The following is a 24,775-nucleotide window of genomic DNA, read 5'->3' on the forward strand; positions in this document are numbered from 1 at the left end:
TTAAAGATGAGGAAACTAAGTCAGAGAGGGTTAAGTGATTTACCCAGGGTCACATGGATAGTAAGTTTATGAAGCTGCATTTAAACTCATGAAGATGAGTCCTTCTGACCCCAGGGCTGGCATTCTCTCCTCTGCACCAACAAGCTACCCCATATAATACTGCAGCCCTAGTAAAAGCTGTCAAGTACCGAAAGCTTATCTTTTGCTAGCAATATTTCTCTTTCCTGCATTTTCTCTACCTATCCCACCAAACCCATGATACCTGTCTTGCATCCCATTGTTATAGGAGATATCATAGAGAATCTGATATCATAGGATCATAGATTTCGAGGTCACTCATTTCAGAAATGAGAAGATTTACTACCAAAAGGTTAATTAATTTATCCAAGGTGAAATGACATTAGAGGAAGTATTATTTCTACTGTAACACATTGCTTCATAGTATCAGTAGAGATTCAATTTGTTATTACAAAGTAATTTGCAATTTTTTAATAGCCTCTGGAGGACCGAACAAAAGACTTGAATGAAAAAAAAAATCTCCAATGGAGATTCTGAGGTAGAGTAACAGTAAAAGTTATATTTTCAGAATGAAGGCCTTCACATATGTAAAAAAAGCCCTGCACAGGTAGAGATGACTACTTTGTCAACTTAGTGCCCCCCTCTATAATTTTATGTGAAGAAGCATAGATTATTGGATTTTGAAGTGGTTTCTGCTCCCCTCTTAAACCCATCTAGTCCAATGTCTACTATTACACTGTATAAATGTAATTTGTGACATACCTGATGGTTAATCAGACCTACCTTGAATTCCTCAAGCCCCAGAATACTCCCTTCTTCTCTATTGAAGTGGCTAATACATTTTCACAAAGATTTAGTTGTTAGAATTTTCTTTCTTACTTTGAATTGAAATGTACCTCTTATAATATGCCTCATGACCTTTTTTTATAAAAAGAAAAGAATGAAACTGAACAATAGGTCTAATAAATTTTACACATAAAAACTTTTTTGAATATGATATTTGAAGCAACTATTACATATATATATATATATATATATGTATATGTTAGTGTAAAGTACCACAAGTTCCACTTTGGTGACTTTACATTTTTTTCTCTTTTGCATCCCCAATCCTTAGCACAGTGCTGGTTACATAGTACAATCTTAATAAATATTTTCTGATTTGTTGATTAATTAATACTCTCTAATTCTACTCTCATTCATGCTAAACTTCCCCAGTCTCCTGAACTGATCTTCATATCACTATCACTTGTTTTTAGTCTTTTTGCCATTTACCTCATCTGCCTCTGAATATATTCTATTTCCCTAAAATGCCTCTAACAATGTGGAACTTAAAATTATACAAAATAGTCTCTGTCCAGCACTGCATAAATAGAGCTTGTTACCTCTTTCTCTTTTTAAAGTAGAATACTATGAATGGCATGCAATGCGAAATTAGGTCCCTTTTATTTTGGTAACAGTATAACATTAGCAGCATGTTGAATGTGTAGTAGGGAGCTAACTCTCCCAAATTCTAGTGCCTTCTCAGGTTTTCCTGATGGTATAGTTATATTTTTAAAATTGGACTGTAAGAATTTACATTTATTCAGGATTATAGGTAGAAATTTAATATAAATGAGCTCCCCACAAATTGTTATAGAGCATTCTATATGAAAAGGTATAGAGAATACTTTTTCATTCTCTTTCTAATAATATCACTGGCTGATTGAACTGCTACTTATCATCAACTCAATTGAGAAAAAATAGTCATTAATTAGATGATGATTTAATTGGACAATAGATTAGCCTTCTTCTAGCCATCCCTCTCTGACCTCACTTCTAATTCCACATAACAGGAAGGTTTGAGGAAAGAGGAGGCCAGATGTACACAGATACTTCAGAAATGGCAGACCAAGTGTGGATATTACCAAATCCTCCAAAGCATCTTGTGTTTTCATCTTCACTTTTTCTGTAATGATTTGGCATACTTTCCAGCTGAGGTTCTGTCATGTTACACTGTACTGTATCATCTCTCCATCAACTGACCCTATGTAGTAATAGGGTTGTGGTCATATCTATTAAATTTCTCTTTGATAGAGTCCACTATCATTCTAGACTTTGAAAATCTTTTTGGACAATGAAATTTATCACATAAGCACACCTAAGCAGTTCTCCCCCTAGTTCTGTGTGATTCTTCAGATTTGATGAGGATAGTATTTATCTTCATCCAAGACATGAATAAGAAAGAAAGAAATTGGAATTCTTTGGTTATGGTCATTTACAACATCTGTGAATCCACCTACTTGTATTACCAACAAACTTGCGTTTGTTTCTTCATTTTCTTATAGACTCTGGCACTTTTGAGAAGCAGACCCAGACAGTTAAAAGGATTCTGGAGTTGAGGTTTGAGGAATCTGAAATAATATCTTGAATAGGATACTCTTATATGTTTGACCATGGTCAAGTCATTTAACATCATTATATCTCAGTTTTCATATAAGCAAAATAGAAGAAATATTAACTGTGATATCTTTTTCACAGTAGCATTTTGAGGATTGAATAAGATTACAAATGTAATCTTTAGAAGCTCTCTAATGTCAAGATACACTACAGTTATAGTATTCCTCTGAGCTATCAACATAATAACCCTGTCATCAAAGAGAATTAGATTAATCTAGACAAGTTTGTTTTTACTTAATACATGTTTATTCCTAATAATCACCCTTTCTTTTCTGAGATCTCATAAAATATTTAATATTTTTTTCTAGAAAGATCCCAGGGGTAGAATTCTACTTCTAGCAGCTGAAAATGGTGGAGTAAGGAATGTTCTGAGCTCATTCAAACCTACCTCTAAAACAACCACAAAAGAAAAGAAAATGCCACAAAACAATTTTTGGAGAGATAGAGCCAGTAGAAGATAGAGTGAAGCAGGGTTTCAGCCAAAGAAAACATAGGGGGATAATAGGAAGGAGTCAGCTCACTGGGGTAGGAGGTGAAAATAATGGACCCCCCAGCATGAAGAGTGGCCAAATGTAAACACATGCTGAGGAGCTTGAAGATCAAATAGATTCAAGAACACTAAAGGAAAACTCCAGTGGACAACAACATACAAAAGTTATTTAGGATACTTAATGTAATCAAGGAAAACAATGGAGTTAAACTTATTGCCTTATTATATAGGGTAATAACATACTTGAGATGTCTGATATATGAAATACTTAGGGTACTTAAGATACTTAGAGTAATGAAGGGAAACAATGTGATTAAAGTGACTGAATTACTACATAAGATGATAACTGATATACTTGGGATGTCTATGGTACTTGAGGTGCCTGGAGTGCTTAAATTGGTTAGGATAATTAGGGTATGGAAGATGCTTGAGAATTTTAACCCTACTGAGACAGTGAATGGGGACATATATGGACAGAGAACAGGAAGTGGGTTGAATATGAAAATGATATCCAAAAAAAAACACAAAGTAAAACAAAATCAAGGACTAAGGAGGACTACACTGGGAAAAGAGAGAGAGAGAATTGGGAGTGAATTGTCTAACACAGTGAGACTGTAGGAGTCAATGCAATGTAAAAGGTCCTTCTTGTTTCTTACCTTTATCATTCAATTATCTCTTAACTAGTCTTTCTGACAAGGACTTCTGGCCAGATTGGTTGCCTAAATGGAGACAAGTTGCCCTGCTCTTTCTCAAATATTCCAATAAAACCCTGAAATTTACATTAGACCAAATAATGATCAAGAAATCCAAAGATAAATGATAGTAAGTGACCTCGCCTGGGACACACTTGAGACAAAGCAAGAAGCAATCTTTCTACCTCCCTACACTGGAACAGATCTTCATCCCTCAGAATAGCTTGAAATCCTGCCTACCCCACTGGGACCTCTTCTCTATCCTTTATTCTAAATCTATATCATTAAGACAATATAGTTTAAATGGGACCATGGTTATTGCACAATCTTTAAAAATAAAATAATTTCTACAGACAGTCTATCTGTACCACTTTGAAAAAAACATTCTGGGGCTCCTACATGCCAGTGGCATCCCCGATCCTAGAAAAGCCAATTCAAAGTGAAGCAAACAAACAGCATGCAAGAGAGATACACATGTATATATGATCTTAAGTGTTCTGATTCTGTAGCCTGCAAGAAATGAGGTCCTTCATTAAGTTCCCAGGTATCTCTTTCCCTCCTTTCCCTTCCTTTCTCCTCTTCTCTCTTTCCTTCCCTACTAGCACTAGAGAAGTCATTTAAAAACTATGTTTTTCTTATTCCTATTTTCTATGTTTTCTTATTTCTATTTATTAGGTCCCCCCCATATAACACAAATTAATCTTTAAGCATTGTGTCTGTTGCTCTTCATTCTGCTTGTTTGAAGAAAATTCTAGGAAGAGTGTAGACATTTCCACAGCAGTATGGCAGCCCTCAAATATAGAGAATGCAGGCCAAGGAACTTCAAGGTATGTACTATCCTGTTCTTAGTATCATAGAAGGCCCTGAAGATTCAGTACTATGAAACTCAAGTATTGGGCAGGGGTTTGGGGTGGGGTTGAGGAAGTCAACTGGAATTCAAGAAGAGACCCATTCCACATGACCACCCTACCAGAAAGTGCAGCAAAAGTTGGAGTCTGACCCTGGAAAAAAGCTCCAATTCAGGACCAGAATTTGGAGAGTTAAGCAAAACTACTCTATAGACTTATCTCAAATCTCTCCTCACTCTGGAATTCATTTCACATACTGATATCACAGAAATTCTTCCCAAAACATATCTCTGACCATATGACTCTCCTATTTAACTCCAGTGGTTCTTAATTCCCTGAATAAAATCCAGACTCCTTATCCTGACACTTAAGGTCTTTAGTCTTTTATTTTTAATGAATGAATTGAAAATTTTTATTTAATTAATTGATTTAGAATATTTTTCCAGGTTTACATTATTCATGTTCTTCAATGAGTAATTCCACTGGGTTTTACATATGTCATTGATCAAGACTTAAGGTCTATAATCTTGTCTCAATATACCTTTCTAGTCTTTCAACTATTGCTCTAGACACACTCTAAGATCCATAAAAATAATCATTGTCATTCCTCAAGCACATGCTGTACTTTTATTATGGATGCTTCGATTTTTACTTAGAATACTAACCCCATTCTCTTCTGAGGAGTCTCTTCCCTTCCCATTTCTGTCCTCAGAATTCTGTAAGACCCAATTGGAATACCTTATTATTAAAAACAGCCCAGCCTGTAGTGATAGCTCCTTATTCTTAAATCCCATAGCACTTGGTGCCTACATTATGATACTTATGACATAGGCCTTATATTCTAGTTTAAACTGATGTCTTCTTTCTACTAATGAATTATAAATTCCTTAGGATAAAATCAGGCTTCACTCATCCATATATTTATTACAGTTCTACTTCTAGTACTTCATATGTAGCATTGTTTAATAAATTTGTATCAAATAAACAAGTAAATGAATTTCAGAAATAGTCCTAATAAACATATGTGTAAAAGTATCAGCTCATGGAAATCCTCTTTCCCATAAGGGGCTTGTAGTCTGGCCTCACATAGATGAGATTTCATTCTGCCACCACCACTGACCACACTTCCTCCTAATATGTTTTCCCTCCATAGTTTCTGGTTCATTATAATCCGTCCACACCTAAAGAAGTACTCCAGGAAAATCTCTCAAAGATTAAATTTGGTTCCTCTTCAAAACAGAATGAATGTTGTTTAGTGAAGTTACCAAATGCACTAAATACTAGGTATAAAAAAAAGGCTACTTTTTTTCCCCTTCAGAACAGAAGAAACAATTAAAACAAGACTCACAAGCACATATTAACAAATATTTAAATCATAAAACAATAATCCAAAACAGGGCACTCCAAGGAGCCCATAAAGCTAAAGAAAACACATGCCATTCTAAAAGGACTCAGAGAATCCCATCATCTCCATTATACTTTATGGGGAGAGAAAGCTCCCTAGGAAACTGTTGTCCATTTGACAGATTTCACCTCAGACTACTCTCTAGGAAGCAACTCAATCTAAGTGCATTTTTGTAGCCAGCCAGTCATAAGATGTATAGGAACGTGGCCAGTGCATCCCCCTGGCAGTGGTCCTTTTATCTTCCACTTAAGGGGGAGATGCCAGGAGCTATCAATCTTTCAGGGCACTATTTTTTAGTCACCTTTGCTCAGGGAAAGAAATGCAAAGCACAAGAGGAAGATATGGACTTGAGATTCAGCCTCAGGCTGACCCATTCAAATACATATAGTGTACTACATGCAATCAACCTCTGGTCCGTAGTCAGAGGGATGAGGAGTTTGAGAAAAATGTTGTATTGAATATAGCTTCAAAACTGGAAGTGTGGGGTTGGGGGACAGAGTAGGAGGAAGAGAGACAAGGACAGAGACAGTATCAGAAAAACAGAGAATCAGTCATTTTAAAAGTTGACTGAATGAGTTGCTTTTCCCGGCTCAGTGGTTAATCGATTGTGACAAAAAATGCATCCTTCCCCGTGGAATCAGAACTTATGATCATTGTTACATGTATTTAAACATGTATTCAGAATTTTAAAAATTGTACTCCTTTTCACTTAACAAAACATTTATTTTAACAGTTCAAAGGGCATGGAATTTGGAGGCATAAAATTTGGATTCAGAATTCAGGACTTACTGTCTATGTGACTTTGGATAACTTTTTTGAGCTGGTTTTTTCATCTCTAAAATTAGGGAATTGGATTAAATAATCTATAGGGTTCCTTTTAGTTCTATACATGAATCTATAAATCTATGACTTGAAAAAAATCAGTTTAACACTAGTTAAATGAAAAACTCATCCATCTCTTCCACCAGACCCCAGCCACTAATTATAAAAATATCAAATTCTAAAACTCAAATCTGAAATCATCATTTATTAATTTACAGCTATATAATATTCCTGACATTATTGAAAACCATCTTCACCACCTATAGTTGGAAAAAACAACAACAACCTAGCAACGGAAATAAGATCCATGCTTATAGTTATTTGGAGGTGGGGGGAAAGTAACTAGATTTACTACTGGGCAAAAACATGTTGACTTGTTGGCTTAATTTGAAAAGAGATTAACTAAGTACAAGTAAAATGAAACAATCTGTTAGGAAAACATTGTCCTTGTAAGCAGTAGATGATTTCAGAAAGTCTGAACATGTACATCTTCAGGGCTCTTTTAATATGCTCAGGTAAGTTTAGGTTTAGTTTTCAAAAATTAAGATTTGTAATTCATAATATAGTCTTGGAAAAAAATGATGGATTTGCATTTTAAAATTAAGATAAATTTTTTCATATTAATGTGCTTAAATATTTTGAAGTAATTTACTAATAGATATGAATGAATTTCTTAAAATATTTAAAAATAATTAAAATGCCTTGGAAGTATAAGATTAGTAATTAGTATTTAATACATGGTAGTATTATTGGGCTATATTCTATAACACTGAAGAATTCTTTCATATGAGAATATAACATATTTCAATCATTAGTTACTTTTAAAAAAGTAATAGGAATGTAGAATTTACTAAAAGGACATAAACATAGGTTAATATGTTTTGATTCTTTAGCATCTAGATATATGTTGTGATACACTTTTTGGATTTTATTTTCCCTATCTATTAAATTTAGAAGTCCTTTAGATTAAAACCTGTTGAATGGAACATTAAAAGAAAAAAAGAAGTCATTGATGATTATACTAGAGGGCCTATATGTGATAATTTAAAGAGATCTTGTGAATTTGAACATAAAAGATTGATATTTGCATGATTTTATGTGTATATTTGTAGACTCAGAAGTAGAAGAAACACAGCTAAACAAGTTTTTAATTATAGTTAATTATATGTTATAATCACAAAATACTAATTTTATTCTTGAAAAAAAACCCCAAAATCTTATCCTATGTTGGCATTCGAATTTTTTTACCACCTTACACTAAGTTCTTTATAAAAATGGGCCCCATAATCTTCTCTTCCCCAGTTTACTGACTACATTTGTTTTCAAAAGCATTGCTAAATTGGGCTGTTGAACCTAATACCCATTAACATATCTGTTCTGATATCTATTATAACTCTAAAATATTAGTGAAAATCGACTAACTTTGGAATTGGATAATGATTAACATTTGCACAAACTGAGTTTTATTATTTTGTTTTTAGTAAAAAAAATCTAGTTTTCTTTGAAGCAAACAATAGAAATTAATTTTTATGAAAGTTTTGGACAACTGTACACAAGATTTTTCTTGTTATGTTCAGTGATTCTTAGGGTTGCAACAGAAATCCAGATTTTAATTAATCCTGTGAATTTGCCTGAAAATATGCCTCCTGGGACACAACTAAGCAGAGCTTATGACAAAGATGTAGTTGGAAAACCAGATGCTTATCATTTTTTGAATAAAACAAATGAGTTTATAATTAATTCAGGTATGAATTTTAACTACTTCAATTACTACTCATAGTATAATTGTTGTTCTATTTACTTCCCTATGTGTGTACTTTAGTCACAACTCATTTGAGTGATGGTTTCAAAAATGCAACACTACATTTCTGCCTTTGATGAAAAGCAGGAAGGAAGGGGTAGCTTGGTGACCCAGTAGCTAGGGAGCTAGGCCTGGAGATCAGAGGTCCTGGGTTCAAATGTGACCTCAGACACTTTCTATCTATATGACCATGCGCAATTTACTTTTCTCCCATTGACTAGCCTTTACCACTCTTCTACCTTAAAACCAATACATAGTATGGATTTCAAGATGGAAAGAAAGGATAAAAAAATGAAAAGGAAGAAAGGAATTAGGTGAAATGTTTAAAAGTTCCAGCAGGAGAAGACAAAAGAATGGAGGCAACATGATACTCTGTGATTTTGTCCTTTGGTCAATTAGATAATATAGAATAAAGAAGAAAATGAGGATTTTTTTCTCTCTAAAGAAATAAAGGATTCCCCAAATGTCCTTAAATCTAATTACATTTGAGGAATACCTACTTTTATTTTAGATAAAAGTTAAGTGACAACTATTTATTAAATAATCATAGTCTTTGAATATAGAATTAAATAATAACTTAAAAAATTTTAAATATTGGTTACCAATTTTGGCAGCAATGGATCATTCCTCTATCTGTTAGAACTACAGTTTTGGAGGGAATACTCTGAAAAGATGATATAATAAAGCCAAAGAATTTTGAATTAATGTTTTCCTTGAGAGCTTTGTGGATTCATGTTTCTGCTTATATTTTGTTTGTTTTATGATGTAAAATGGATCAATTATATAACCTCTATGGACCTCAGTTTACTTACCTCTAAAATAATGGGATTGACTTAGTAGCTATCTATTTTCCCTCTTATGTCTAAAAAGGGCAAATTATCTCTATATTAAGTATAAAAAAGGGCTGTTTCTGTATTTCTCAGATTCTGGTGTGATCACAAGTACCAAAATCTTTAATTTTGAGATGGATCCAAGAAGGTTCCTGTTGATAGTTGACACAGGAGGAAGTAAGAGGCATGTTTTGACAATCAATATTATTGATTTACCTGAACAGCCAGACTGTTCTGTTGATCCTCAGTTTTCTTCTGGAACAGGTAAAGAATAAAACTTTTTTTTTTTCAATAGATATCTAGAATGGGGAATCTTAGAGATGACTAATTCAGGTAGGATACTGAGACATTTGAGCAAGAAAACAGAAATTTTGGAGGTAGTGAGAAATTCATAATATCTAGGCTTAAAATATATGTTTATAATTAGGATTCCCAGTCTATACCCCTGAGGTTGGAAACTGAGGCATAGAAGAGAACAGTAGGAATCCTTCTGTAGTATAAAAAATGGGGCACAGAATGCAGAGGAGGAGAGGATTTGTGAAGATGAAATGTAAAAATCATATTGAAATAAAAAATCAATTTATATATATGGTTGATAAATGGGATTGGACTAAATCAGAGTCCCCTTCAACTCAGATCTAATGGAAGAAGACAATGTATAAATGAAAAGTAGGGGTAGGAAAGAGAGAATTTTGTAGAATTTGGCATCTGATTTTTTGAGAGAGTCAGAAATTTTAAGTATTCCTGAAAAACTGAATGTGATAGTGACTTTGGTAGCAATAGTGAAGTTAAATGGAGGGACACTTTTTCCAGGAAAAAATGGTTAGCTTTGCATGTGTTGTTTTTGGCGGTATTTGGACATTTTCCTTTAGACAGAGATATAGGTCTGGAAGGTAAGGTCAGTGGTCAGGCCTTGAGATATAAATTTGGTACATTTGTGTAACATCAATAATTGCAGACATAAGGCTAAAATTCATTTCATTCAAAGTGAGTATATTTAGAGAAAAGCCTAGTCAAAGACTGTTCATCTTAATGAGTTGGGAAGAAGGGATATCTGGGAAGATGCAGCTCTTGCCTTTCTTTTCAATAGCTATGGTTCTCTGTATGGCTTCACTTCTAAAGAAGTTTTTACTGACTCTCTCAGATGTTAGTGTCCTCCTATTCCCAATTTACCTTGTTTTTTTTTACATATTCATTTTAATGTACACATCTATCTCCCCTAATAGAATGTAAACTTCTTAAGAGAAGGGACTATTTCAGTTCTGTCTTTTTGTCCCCTAGCACAGTGCCAGACACACAGCAAAAATTTAAAAATGCTTGTGGATTGGATTACTTCTTATAGTGCAATAGAGTTGAAGTTCCATATGACTTTTCCCCTTCCGTCCTATATGCCAATCCTTTTAATCCTCCCCTACTTCTTATGTTTTTTAAATTAAATTTTATTGTTTTTTTATACATATATAATTTCTTCCTATTATCCTTCTTTCTTATCCCAATGGGGGAAAAAACAGAAAACAAATACACAAGCCAAAAAAAAAAACCACAAAAGAACAAAACCTCTTACAAACATATATAATGAAGGAAAACAAATTACTATATTCACCAGGTCAAAAAAATCTCAATCTGTTGTGTGAGATCATCACTATTTTGTGGTAGGATGTTTCATTTTTAATACCATAGAATTGTGATTAATTATCATATTGCTCAGCGTTCCTAAATCTTTCAAAGTTGTTTTTACCCTACCTTCCATCTATAATTCAAAAAAATCCTTGAACACCTTTGGATGTAAGTTTAAAAATCTATTAATTTCAGTTAATTACAAGTGAAAGTTGTTTTATCCCTCTAATTGTCTCATTATCCATTTGATTTTATTATTATTATTTGTTAAAATTATAAAATCTTTCATTCCCTGAACTAAAAGAGTTCACAAATTCATGAAGGAAACAACATGCAAACAACCTATATACATCATATAAATAGAATCTAATCAACAGAGGGAAGGCACTAGAATTAAAGAGTGATTGGGAAGGATTCCTGTTGTAAGTAGGTTTTAGCTGGTACTTGAAGGAAGCCAGGAAAATCTAGAGATAGAAATAAGAAAGGAGAATGTGTGCATGTGTGTGTGTGTGTGAGTGTGTTGGAGGGTGTTTGCAGTAAGAAGATGGAAGGGAAGAAGAGCAAGGTTTAAAAGGGTCTGAAATTGCAGAGGATTTTGTATTTTATCCTTCAAAAAGAGGCACTTGTTTATTGTTATTGATCGTTTATTGAATAAACAGATTCAATAGGTGACTTGGAGATATGATGGGTCATGCTTAAGGAAGATTTCTTTGGCAGCTGTGAAACTGTAAGTGGCAAGAGATTTGAGGCAGGCAGAACAACCAGCAGTAAGAAGAGATCAGGCATACAGAGATAAGCACCTGTACCAAGGTGATGCCAGTATCAAAGAAGAGGAGACATATTGGAGAGATGTTGCAAGGGTGAAATTGAAAGGGCCTGGCAACAAATTGGATACAGGAAGTGAAAATAGTGAGGAGTTGAGAATGACACTTAAGTTCTGAGTTTGGGGGAATGGGAAGACATTGGTATTAAAGAAACTATTCATGAAATGTTATTTTTTCTATACTCTTTTTAGAAATTTCTATAGTCATTGATCTAAAAAAAGTAAAAGTAATCAATTCTTTAGGATCCTTTTAAAATTAAAAACTAATTGAACTCAAAATTAGAATAAAATATTATTTCATGCAGTGCTACTAAGTGCATAATATTAAAATGTAATAACAGGTATTTATTTTTACTTTACAGCTACTATAGCTATTGATGAGAATTACCCATTATTTCAGTCCATCTACAGAGTAATGGCCACAGATGAAGACATTGAAGATAATGGTAGACTAAAGGTACTATATGTGTGAGTGGTGCTGTGAGAATTAGGTTATGCAGTTCAAATATAGTACTGTGACTCAATGGTATTTTTAAAAATGAATTGCAAAGCATCAGCAATTCTTGAAGGATGAAGTCCTTAGTTTGTATTTCTGATTGGTAACATTCAGTTTGAAAAGATTTAGTTTGAGAAAGTGATGAGCCAAGAGTCCCTTATGAATCTGCTGAGGAAGAAATCAGAGTAAGATTCTTTTTCCACTTTCCATACTAAAATGGGAAGAAACACTATTAGAAGATGACATTTCTTTGATGTTTTGAAGGAAGTGGTGTAATAATTTTTCCAATTAGAAAAAAATATAGTTTGATGCTGAGTCAAGATAGAGATCTTGTCTTTACCTTTCCATTTCTAGTGGTTTAATTGTCTCATTTATTTTACTTTATGTTATTATTAATTTATTTTTTAAAATATGACAGCTTCCCACATACAGGTATATTATCTGTGATGATCCCCTTTCCAATTTTAAAATTGTATGAAAATTATGTCCTTGAATATCTCATAACTTATCGTTGCAAAATCTTTTGGAGGTCTGGGAAGTAGAACTCCCCTATCAAGTATGATCAAATATTGTTAGTACTTTATTGGACTAGGAAATACTACTCTCTCACATCTGTTCATTTTCAGCACTCACAAAAATAATAGAACACTAGTATTTTTATAATTCCCATAATATGAATTAATTTATATTCACAGGGCTTTAAATTTATATTCACAGGGCATTAAAAAGTCATAAAATACACTACATTCATAGTTGTGAAACTTGAGTTTTAGGCATTGTCATCAAGTAGCTATATGACTTAAGGCAAATCATTTATTCTATCTGGTTCATTCTGTGATAGGTTCTTCCCAATTCTTGTAGTTTCCTTGAATTATATTTAAGTGTAGATGTATTTTCAAACAAAAACTGTAAGGGACCTGAGGTGTTACCTTGTCCATTCCCTCATTTACCAAGGCACTTGGAAGTTAAATGTTTTCCTGAAGTCAACTGCAGAAAAAAAGATTTGAATGGAGGTGGTCAGGCTACATATCCAGTACTTTTTTTCCCATTAAACATTTATAAACAAAGCATTAATTAATTAATTGAGTGTTTGACACTTTAGGAGGCAGGAGCTAAGCAATGAAAAAACAGAAGGGTAAAAAATACAAATGGCCTAAATAAGTCATTAGGTCATAGAAGAGGTTATGGTAAAGTCTTTGAATTGTGATTTTTTTTGGTAGAAGAAAGTTCCAGTGAGGAAGTTCCCTCTAAATAATACAGGTTTTCATAATTTTAATGCAATCTATAGTCATAGAGTCTTGCCTAGATATTAATTGACTTGTTTAATACACTTAAACAGGATATGACAAAGCCAAGACTTGAAACTACATCTTCTTGACTATGAAAGTGATTCAGCTTCTGGTATCCTCCTATAGCAGGCATTTATGAAAACCCATAAAATTTTTAAATTTGATTGTATTCTTACTCTCATTGTAGAGGCATGTTTATGGAACATTAAAAAATTATGAAAATGCACTGTGTTCATAGTTGTGAAATGAGTTCTAATACTAGCCTCATCATTAACTAGCTTTGTGACTTAAGACATGTCATTTATCCTATCTGGAACATTCTATGATAGGTTCTTACCAATCAATATAGTTCCCTTTAAACATATTTAAATGTAGATCTATTTTCAAACATGAAAAGAAATATTAAAACTATTGGGTCATACAGAAGCATTATTTATAGGTTTCAAATATTTAGGACTTGCCTGAAAACAATTTTGCCAGGAAAGGACAGGAGCTAGACTTATCTTTTAACCAAAATAGGGAACTCATGGATGAGGACAAAGACTATCTTTTTTTAAACTTTCTTTTCCCCTCCCAATTACACCTAAAAACAATTTAAGCACCTTTTTACAATTGTTTCTGACATTTTGCAATTCAGATTATTTCCCTCCTGTCCTGCCCCCTCCTCAAGGTGGTAAATAGTCCAATTCAGGTTATATCAGTACTTTCATACAAAACATATTTTCATATTCCCCATACTGTGACAAAAGACACATATCACAATACAATTAAAAAAAAAAACCTCATGAAGGCATTAAAGTAAAATGGAGCCTTCTTTGATCTGCAATCAGACTCCAATAGTTCCTTTTTTGACTGTGGATAGCATTTATTATTTTGGGGGGTTATCTGGGTACTTTGTTTTGCTGATAATAGTTTAGTCCTTCACAGTTGATCATCATACAATATTTCTGATACTGTATACTCTTGGTTCTGCTATCTTCACTTTGCATCAGTTCATATAAAGTCTTTCCAGGTTTTTCTTAACTCCTCCTGTTTATCATTTCTTATGCCACAATAGTATTCCATTATAACCACATACCACAACTTGTTCAACCATTCACCAATTGATAACTTTTCATTTTCCAGATCTTTGTCACTATCAAAAGAGCTGCTAAAATAGAATTGTACAATATCATCCCCCCCTTATATCTTGTCTCTTTGGGACACAGATCCAACAGCAGTATTGAGATACAGACTCAGTAGTCATCAAAGGGTATGAATAGTTTTATGACTTTTTGGGTGTGGTTCTATATTACTTTCCAGAATAATTTAATCATTTCACAGATCCACCAATAGTGTATATGTCCCAATTTTCCTACATCTTCTCCAACATTTAGCATTGTACTTTTTCATCATTGAAATCAATCTCATAGGTACGAGCTGTATCTCAGAGTTGTTTGAATTTGCATTTCTCCAATCAATAATGATTTGGAACATTTTTTTCACATGGTTCTAATTTTAATTTCATTATCAGAGTTCTTCCTGTTTGTATCCTATCACTATTTATCAAATTGTAGAATGCAAACATAATATCTTGATATTTAAACTTCTGCTATTTGAAAATAGTCAGAGTTTTGGTATTCCATCTTATGTCTTTTAACTTCAGTTTGCAGGACTTTTGTATGAAAGATAGGTTAAAATTATTTCATTCAAAGGGTAAAACTAGGATTTTGCCTCCCTCTACAAAACAACAACAACAAAACAACTTTCTAACAATTTGAGGCATTCCATAATTGAATAGTTTGTCATCTGAGATACTTAAATAATGTGACATTTTGTTTATTCAGAAGCTAGATAGTCATTTATGTAGGATGTGCTAAAGGTGATTCAAAAGTTGATAGGAAATTAGACTGACATACCTGGGATCCCCTCCAACTCTGAATTGATTTTATGTTGATTAGAAATATTTTTGCATAGAGTCATAGATAAAAGTACTAATTACTTGTTCCATACTTATATCAATACTTGAAAGTATTCTATTTATATTGAAAATATTTGAAATATTATTTCTGATTATTTTCTCAAACATTTTAAGCCTATTGCTCAGTTAACTAATCAAACTAACAAACCAAAGACTAAAATTAATTAGTTTGAAAATGATAACATTGTCTAAACATTCCTCAGACATTCTATCTAAATACACTACAATACTTTTCCATTCCTTTGATGGTGAGTAATATATGTATTACTTTTTTCCTTTTATAGTATTCAATTGAAACACAATCTTCTGGACCCAAGAATGGAGCAAATTGCTTTGGTGTGGATTCTGTAACTGGTATTGTTAGCCTGAGATCTGAACAATCTCTGGACTTTGATGCAGGATATCATGTAATTAAAAAACAAATTTATTTGGATCCTTTTTTATTATTTTAAAGTATTCTTTTTTCACGAAGTTTTAAAATTATTTTGATACTTTCCCTTTTCAAGAAAGTGAACTTAAAAGAAAAAGAAACACCTTATTTTAAAATAACATTACTAATCAACTCTTATTAAGGGGAGTAGTATGATAGAATGAAAAGGATGGTGGTGGTTTTGGAGTCACAAGTTCTGTATTTACCTAATCTCCTTGGTCCTCAGTTTCCTCATCTATAAAATGAGGAGGTTGGATCATTTGACTTTTGAGGACCTTAGATTTATGATCTTGTGAAATGTGGAAAATGGAAACAATGCTAGTTCTGCTGACACTAAAAATAAGTCAGGACAGAACTCCAAATACATGCCAAAATAGAAGAGATTTCTTCATTTTCATATACTTATATACTTGTGTAGTTTATCAAGGACTAAAACATTTATTTCTAGATATTCACTTTGTTGCCTTATCTTTGACTAATAAAACCAATCATTTAAGTACTCTGTTGCTTAGAACTATCATAATTATGAAGCACTTAATATATGAAATTTGTATAAAGGATGGTAAACTGCTTTTCATCCTAATACATTACTAATGTAGGTAAATGTTTTGAAAATCTTAAAATACATTTTAAAATATTTTACATTTATATTATATATGTATAATATATAAAATATTGTATTTATATTGTATCTAACAATGGAGCAAATTACTTTGGTGTGTATTTGGGTATTGTTACTTTTAGCAATAAATGCTACATTTATTTATACTATATTAATAACATTTAAATCTGACAGTAATCCATGTATAACTGCATAGTTATATATATATATATACACACACACACACACATATATATATATATATATATATGTATATATATATATATCCTGATGAGATAAGTGAGGCTCAGAGACTTCAAGTGACTTTGCTACAACAACCCAGAAAATCATATTAGAGACCACATTCAAATCTGTGAATTCCAAACTCCAATGTGAGCATGCTCTCTCTAGCTACATACTGCCCACATTGCTATGCAATTAAAACTATGGTAATTTTAAAAGAAGTATAAGACAATCCTACATTGAAGCTCTGAAGCAAGTTGATGAGACAAAAGTGACATACAATGAATAATTGTGGTTTGGTTAAATGCAAAATTATATGATATTGACTAAAACTCAACTTAAAGCTTTGAAGGGTGAGAAAAGATAATATGGTAGTGGAAAGATGAACTGATTCTTCAAATATGAATATCTATCACCAAACAACTGTAATATTCTGATTTGTTCACATTTATTTTTGTTTGTTTTAATCATACTTTTATCCCTGTTATAATAGCTCAAATGTTCCTGGAAGGCAGGAACTATATCTTTTGCATTTTTTATTTCATCAGGGCCCTTAGAATAGTGGCTTACACATAGTGGATACCCTATCAGTATTTATTTAGGCAATGAAATAATGAACAGACAGGCTATTAGGGGAAACAAAGTCACAGATAGCATATAGGATATAAGGTGGATGAGAAAATCTGACTCATGGGATGAGAGAGCATTTGAAAAGGAATAATTCGAATTATGTTTGGATGGCTGGAATGAAGCTAGATTCTAGGGGGTTTAGGAAGCCATGTGGAGGATTTGTATTTAATAGACATAGAATCATGATTAGGCAGACTGACATGATGGTAGTCATGGTTAAGACATCTACAGTCATAGAATTTAAAAACTGATAGTAAGTTTGGCAATGAAAAAACAAGATAATTAGTGGTAGAACAGTATAATGCTCAGGTTTCCGATGGCCACTCCACTATATAATGATTTAAGAATATCATCTGACAGTGGTATGCAAAGATGTCCATGGGAAAGGTCATGGACTGCAGGAAATAGAGGATAGCTGGATGGATCTTGGAGTAATTAATAAATAATACATATAGCACGATGCTGAATACTCTTTTTCTTTCATAATGATAGCATCTGCTACTTGCAAAAACTGTTGGATCTCTTCTCATATTTTCATAATTTACTCTTATTACCATTCAATCAAATAAACAGCAAATAGGAGGAGAATGAAATAAGCATTGATGTTTCAGTAACTGTGCTAAGTGCTTTTCTTGTGGTATCTCATTTGATCCTTACAAAAATCCTGTAAGGTAGGATCATTATCATCACTTTGCAGTTGAGGGAACTGAAGCAGTGTTAAGTCACTTGTCAAGGGTCTCACAGTTTATAAGTATCCATAGTCAAATGAAAACTCAGCTCTTCCTGTCTCCAGATACAGCACTGTATCCACCACACCATCTAGCTACATCATTTTTTTAAATATTTAGTAATTGCTTACTATAGCATATACCAGGCACTATCTAGATACCAAGTTCACAAAAAATAATAATCTGATCTCAATGAGTTTACTTTATATCTGGGCATACAAATATATTAATACAGTATATGCAGAATCTATTCAAATTAAGTAAAAAGTTGTCTTCTGAGGGAGGCAAATAGCAGCTTTCGATTAAGAAAGACCTCCAGTTGAATGTACTGAACCTAAATTTTGGAGAAAAAAAGGTTTCCAAGGCATGCTCATTGATCATTCTTACAAATTATATTATTCTCATAAAATGTATTATACTACTTGAATGGATGATTATTGATGAATTGTGGGTTGCATTTGTTATCTTTTGAAATGTTTAATATCAACTCCCCAAGATATCTTACAAAAAGATCACTCAACATTTTTAAGAATGTTTCATTTTCTAGCAAAGATTTCCTTAGGATTTAGAGACTTTGGTCGAGTGGTTCTTCCAAATTTTATTTTCTCCTGCACCAATCATTTTGACTTAAACACAAAATAGTACTCCAGATTCCAAAATTGGCAGTTAGTTATACTGTCACAAATAAAATAGATTGTGATAGAAACACCAACATATTTGTTCCATTTTGTTTATACTTTTTGTTCTCTTTCCAGTTTCATCTATGACTCCTCATAGGACAATGTGATTTATATAGGTATCCTTTTATTTACATGCCTATGTAATTTTTAATGATCATTTTCTGACACTTTGAATAGATGGTTCTCAAACTTTATTTTGCTTCTATTATGTTTTACTATATTATCAGGTGATATTGCTTATAATCTTCCATCATACTATTTATCAATTATTTTGTCTTTGAAATTGCCCCTGGCTTCCATCTCTTTGAACTTGGCAAGAAAATCAAGTGTTTGCTGACTAATGTTGTTTATGGACTTTTTTGCAAAAAATGGTAATAAACCTTTTAATGAAAGGATAGTCTCATTGTAAGTGATCAGGTTCCTTTTATTTAATCATTCATCCTTTTAATTTCTTATTTTATATTGATGGTTCAAAGGTCAGATTAAAGCAGTTATACTTTTATGTAGTGTTTTCATTACAATTTTATCCCTTCTAATTTGACATGGATATAAATTTTTTGGCCTGACTAGTAGATGATTTGCTTACATGCAAACAACTTCTTATTTTTCCCATATCAGAAATTAGATGTCTTTTTCCCCTGTAAAAATAATTACTTTTATTCATTGTGATGACATCTGTTGCTTATCACTTTCTTCCTGAAAAAAATTTTGAAACATAGATATGAAGCTTCCATAATATCTATAAGAATGTTAGTCTTTTTGTTTCTTAAATTTGACCTGTATTTTCCAACTTTTGGGGGTGTTGTTTTCTTCCCCTGGGCCCATCATCCCATTAATATCAGTATGGAAGATCTCAAGTTCTCTGCCTAACTTTTAAAACTTGTTCATTTGCAGTCAATATTGGTGCAGAGACTACAATGATATTTAGTTTTCTTTGCTTGATATTTTGACTTGTGTTCACTATCACTGCAAAGTGATCTTTCCAAGAGTGTCATGAAATGATACATCCTCTGAGGGGAAGAAACCACATCTGCTAGCTTCTTTGTTTCTTTCTCCAAAGGGAGTCCATGAGTCATACTTCCATTCTATTGCAGCCTGTATTATCTTTAATTTGCATTTATTATGATAATAATAAATGTCAATATCAATATGACTGAGTTCTTTCAGTTGTATGCCAATGCATTTGGCTTTTGTACAAAAATTCATTATTTACACTGCCAATAGTTAATGTTTGTAGGTTAACCCAAGAATATGTGATTTCTATAATACTCTGTCTCACTTTCCATATTCTATCACTACCCCATTGTGGAATCATAGTCCTGAGGGCCACTAAGTTTTTCTTTGAATCTTGAGTTGCCATTACCAAAACATTCACCACCTAAATAACTATATAACTGGTCATGAATCCCTCTATTAATTATTCAAGTCTTCATCTAGAAGATTCAGTCTATTGTTAGGGCTATACTGTTAGTAAAAAATTAAGTAAGAGAATGTCAGGTCAATAAGCACATGATAGAGGAAGAACAAGCAGCACACAGGGAGCATAGCTGGAGCTTGTTTTCATCAGTTGTCCTTTATCCTGGAATAACAAACTCCAAGATTCTGATGTTGGTGATCTTATCTATCCATCTTCCAAAAACAGTGATATTGATTATCATGATTTTTGGAATCTTTCTATCTAAGCAGGATTATGGGAGAGTAGCAATACTGATACTTTGCAGCATGGACGTTTGTAGATGAGGTTGAAAAACGAACTGGTTTTTCTCTGTTCTGTAAAATGGATTCGCTTTTTCCCACCCTAGTTCTAATATATAGTCAATTTTTTCTAATTTCTGTGCCAGCCTATGTAATATTGGCAAAAAAGAAATAAGTATTATTGCTGTGTTCCTTAAATAGTAGAAAGCTCTGTTTAGGGATACCTTTAGGCTATGTTGCTTTTGTAAATGGTAAGAAACTGGGGAATTAGTTCAGATTACTACTGGAGATACTGATTATAATTGAATTTATCAGACAGGCTGCCATTCTTATCACTTAACGGATGAGAGATTCAGAGAACTGGTTTTGTAGAGGAATACTGAATGCATACATTCACATTAATTTTGGGATGATGGCAAGACATCTGAACTTAAAAAGTCACATTATAGGTAATGGAAAATATGGAATTTCAGTTCTGGTTAAAGGAAAAGGTTGAAGATACATAATTAAGAGTTATTCATACTCGTAGTGTTGGGCAGAGCTATGTCAGTAGAAGAGATCAGGAGTGGAATCAGTATATTCAAAGGTGATGGTCCTTAATATTATGTTGTAGAGACTTTGGCCAAAAAGATCATTGGTAGTATTTGAGAAAATGATTTCATTAGTGTTCAGAAGCTATGGTAAGGTAAATTAAGATAAATAGACCAAAAATAGAAGTGACTGTTTTAAACTATTCAATCTCTGGATTTGAGATTTTGTCAATGAAAGGATGAGAAGTTGTGCTATGTTTTATGAGATAAAAGAAAGCAGTTATCTAAGTTTTTGTTATTTTAAGAGGGGGGAAAAAACAACTGATACACTAATTGAGCTTAAGGTGTGAATGACTCAATATGCTATTCTTGTGGAATTTGCATTTCAAAATAGAACATGATAGAATCCTTTCTAAAGCAAGGAAATGATCCTATTATCCATATAATTTTAAGGCCTGTAATAGGCTAATAGCAAAGATATTATTAAGGGAGTGGGAACATTTTTAGAACTTCTCAAATCATATCACATAGGTGACCACCTGTTCTGTCTCCTCATAAAGCTGGCCCCTTTGTGGAAGTTGACATCAACCATTCTGCTTTGCCAATCTTTTGAACACAGACTAGTTTGAGTTTATGACTGAATCTGGAATTCATTCCCTTTCTTGTCCAGTTTCATCTCTTTTCAGGGCACACTGCCAAGGCATACAGATCTTTGAGTGAAATTTAATGGTGTATCAAATTAGGTGATTCTGAAATTTATAACTAACCTAGTTAACTACATTTAGAAGAGAATGGTTGTATTTCTTTCAACTGTCCAAAAGCCAAAAGGGCAGAGCTGACTGAAAAGGCAGCTGCAGAAATATTGACATGTCTGATTCCCAATAGATGAAAGATCTTTAACAAATTCATACATTACCAGATTTTCCTAAAAAGTTTTCTCTTCTTTTTTTTTTTTAAATAGGTATTCCAACTTGCATTAAGGGCAACTGACACCACAGGTCTGTTCTGCCAAGGAACACTGACTATCATGATCAGAAATATAAATGATGAAAAGCCTCAATTTGAGTAAGAAGATCTACTTCCTTTTAATTTTTACAAGATCAATTAATGGTCATATTTCAACATTATTAACTGATTGCTGAAAATAGTTACTATTTTACATTACTGTGCTATCATAAACACATTCATGAGAGAGAGAGAATTTCTTATCAATGGTTTTCTAGGTCACAATTCTATAATACAGTAGAATGCCAAATTCTTGAAGGAAGCAACTGCTTTCATTTTTGTTTTTATATCCTCTTCACCAAAAGGCATATTGCAAGTATATGATTACCTCTTAAATATAACTAAAACAAATGGAAGATTTTTTGGGTACAGGATGATGAAAGACAAATTTAGAGAGTTCAAATAATTTGCCTCAGGTAACCCAGGCAATACCCCAAAAGTCCAAAAGAAAGAAAAGATTGCATCAATTAAGCAATTATTATCTCAATTCAATAGTTCAATTTGCTGTGGTGTTCTGGACTAGTATGCATTTATGGTGGTTTCACTAATTATACAGGGATTAAGGCATAGTAGAGGGAATGCTGGACTTTAAATCAGGAAGACCTCTGTTCAGATCTTACCTCAGACACTATATGAACAAAAGCAAAGGATTTATCTTCTTTATTCCTTAGTTTCCTTAATTGTTAAAAGAAGTGACTCGTCTCAATATCCAGTGATCCTTCTAGCTCTGAATCTATGATTCTGAAAATTCTACTGAACAAATGTCTGTATTAATTCAATAAATATTTTTGAATACTTACTTATACTATGCTAAGTACTTTGGATAATAAAACATTGTGTAAATATAGCTTATCCTCCAGTCTAGTCTAGTAAAAAATGACAAACAGATTAATTTTGAAAAACATAGAAAGACCTTTATGACATACTTGAAAAATGAAATTAGTAGAACCAAGAGAAATTATATACAGCAACAGAAATATCTTTTGAGAAATGACTTTTAGGTCCACCTGTAGAGAATGAACTAATAAATAAAATGAATAAGACATATTTTTATACATACATAATAGCTTTTGCCAAATGATGATTTCTCTAGAGGGGGTGGGGGTGGGGAGACAGGGAGAGTTAACTGGGTATTTAGATGGGAAGAAGGAAGCAAGGAAGAAATAATAGCAGATATATGCACATGAAAAGTTAAACAATATAAGATGTGTGCATGTATTATATATGATCTCCAAGTTTGTTCTATCATCAAACATCCTTTGTGAAAACTTCCTTCACCTTTGCATATTGACAATTTATTAATAACTTAATTCTCTAGCATAAATCTAACTTTTGCTTTTATATTTAAAAGTAAAAAGCATTCTTAACTCTCAGACATACAAAACATTTGAAGGATTAAACAAGCTATAGTCTGCTGTGCGAATTGCTTAAGACAATGAAAAGTTAAGTGACAACCATGGTCCCAGAACCAGTGTGATTGAGAGATAGGACTAGAACTTAATCTATTTGAACCTGAGGTTAGTCCTCTACTCATTAAACTACAGTACTTTACTTCTCTAAATTTTATGTATGTCAACAATATTTGAAACGGGAGCAGAGTGTGATTAAATGCCCAATTAATGATACCTAAAATAAAAGTTGAATTTATAGTGTGAGCACTGTGGGTGATAGTAATCAATGAGGCTGCTTTGAAGAGGTTGACCTTGATCAAGAGCTTTGAAGAAAAAGAGGGATTTGCATAGATGCAAAGGATAACTAGGCATTTTAAGATGGAGAATTTGCAGATACTTTTGCTCTAATAAGTTGTCAATTTGGGCATGTCTATATGATGCCAGAAATTTAGATGGAAACTAAAAGTTTGATTTAGTTGTTGGATGTACCAAACATTAAATGCTGGCTGTTCTGTAAAATGCTAATAATACATTTAGATCGTGCTTTAAGACATATCGAGACAAATAATTTGAATACTTCTCTGGTATATTTTATATTTTATCTAGGTATTTGATGTCATTTTAATATAGCCAGAGACTAAATAGTTTGGGAGAGTTAAAGCACCTACAAAAAAGAAAGCAACCTTGCACCACAGATGGATTTTCTCAAGAACTTGAATAGTTTTTGAAGAAGTTTAAATACCAGAAAAGAGGAGGGTGGTATCATCACAAATCTCAATGAGGTTTTGCAGACATCCATAACTTGGCAAATGCATGTGCCTGAACTTGCATCCTCAACATTTTTCATTCACCAGCAAATGATTTTCTTTGGTTTAGATCATTTCCTTTCGATTCCATTAATGTGACTGAGAAAAAATCTGTTGGAGATATTATCGCAAGAGCAAAAGCTACAGATCTAGATGAAGATAGCAACATCACTTATTCTTTTAAAACTCAACAGACAGTGTTTGGTTTGGACCCTGGTAAGGTTTTTATATGCTTTTAACTTATTTCAGTAAAATGTTCAGAATCTAAAAATAATATGGACAAATAACTTATTTCTACTTCCCCCTAAGAGAGAGTATTAGTAAATTCCCCCACCCCTTTCAAAATGAAACTAAATGTAAAAAGGGCAAAAGTAAAAGCAGCAACTAGGAAAGTTGCATAAAAATGGCAAAAGAGTGAATAGGTTAGACACTTATTAGTAGCCTGAACATACAGTTCCTCCTCATGTCCATCTTTCAAAATTCTTATGTTCCTTTTATAACAATCT

General features: G+C 32.8%; 1 protein-coding gene across 1 annotated transcript in view; it reads left to right on the top strand.

Annotated features, from left to right (window-relative positions):
• LOC103100696 (protocadherin Fat 4) overlaps window positions 1-24,775 on the top strand; it is a 166,332-nt gene that overhangs the window by 48,951 nt on the left and 92,606 nt on the right. Inside the window, exons 2-8 of the mRNA XM_007504022.3 lie at window positions 4,385-4,466; window positions 8,272-8,459; window positions 9,439-9,609; window positions 12,148-12,242; window positions 15,815-15,937; window positions 22,029-22,132; window positions 24,340-24,485. Coding sequence (XP_007504084.2) covers window positions 4,385-4,466; window positions 8,272-8,459; window positions 9,439-9,609; window positions 12,148-12,242; window positions 15,815-15,937; window positions 22,029-22,132; window positions 24,340-24,485 — 909 coding nt within the window. The remainder of the gene's footprint in view (window positions 1-4,384; window positions 4,467-8,271; window positions 8,460-9,438; window positions 9,610-12,147; window positions 12,243-15,814; window positions 15,938-22,028; window positions 22,133-24,339; window positions 24,486-24,775) is intronic.

This window comes from Monodelphis domestica, chromosome 5 (assembly GCF_027887165.1).
Source record: "Monodelphis domestica isolate mMonDom1 chromosome 5, mMonDom1.pri, whole genome shotgun sequence".
Classification (NCBI taxonomy): domain Eukaryota; kingdom Metazoa; phylum Chordata; class Mammalia; order Didelphimorphia; family Didelphidae; genus Monodelphis; species Monodelphis domestica.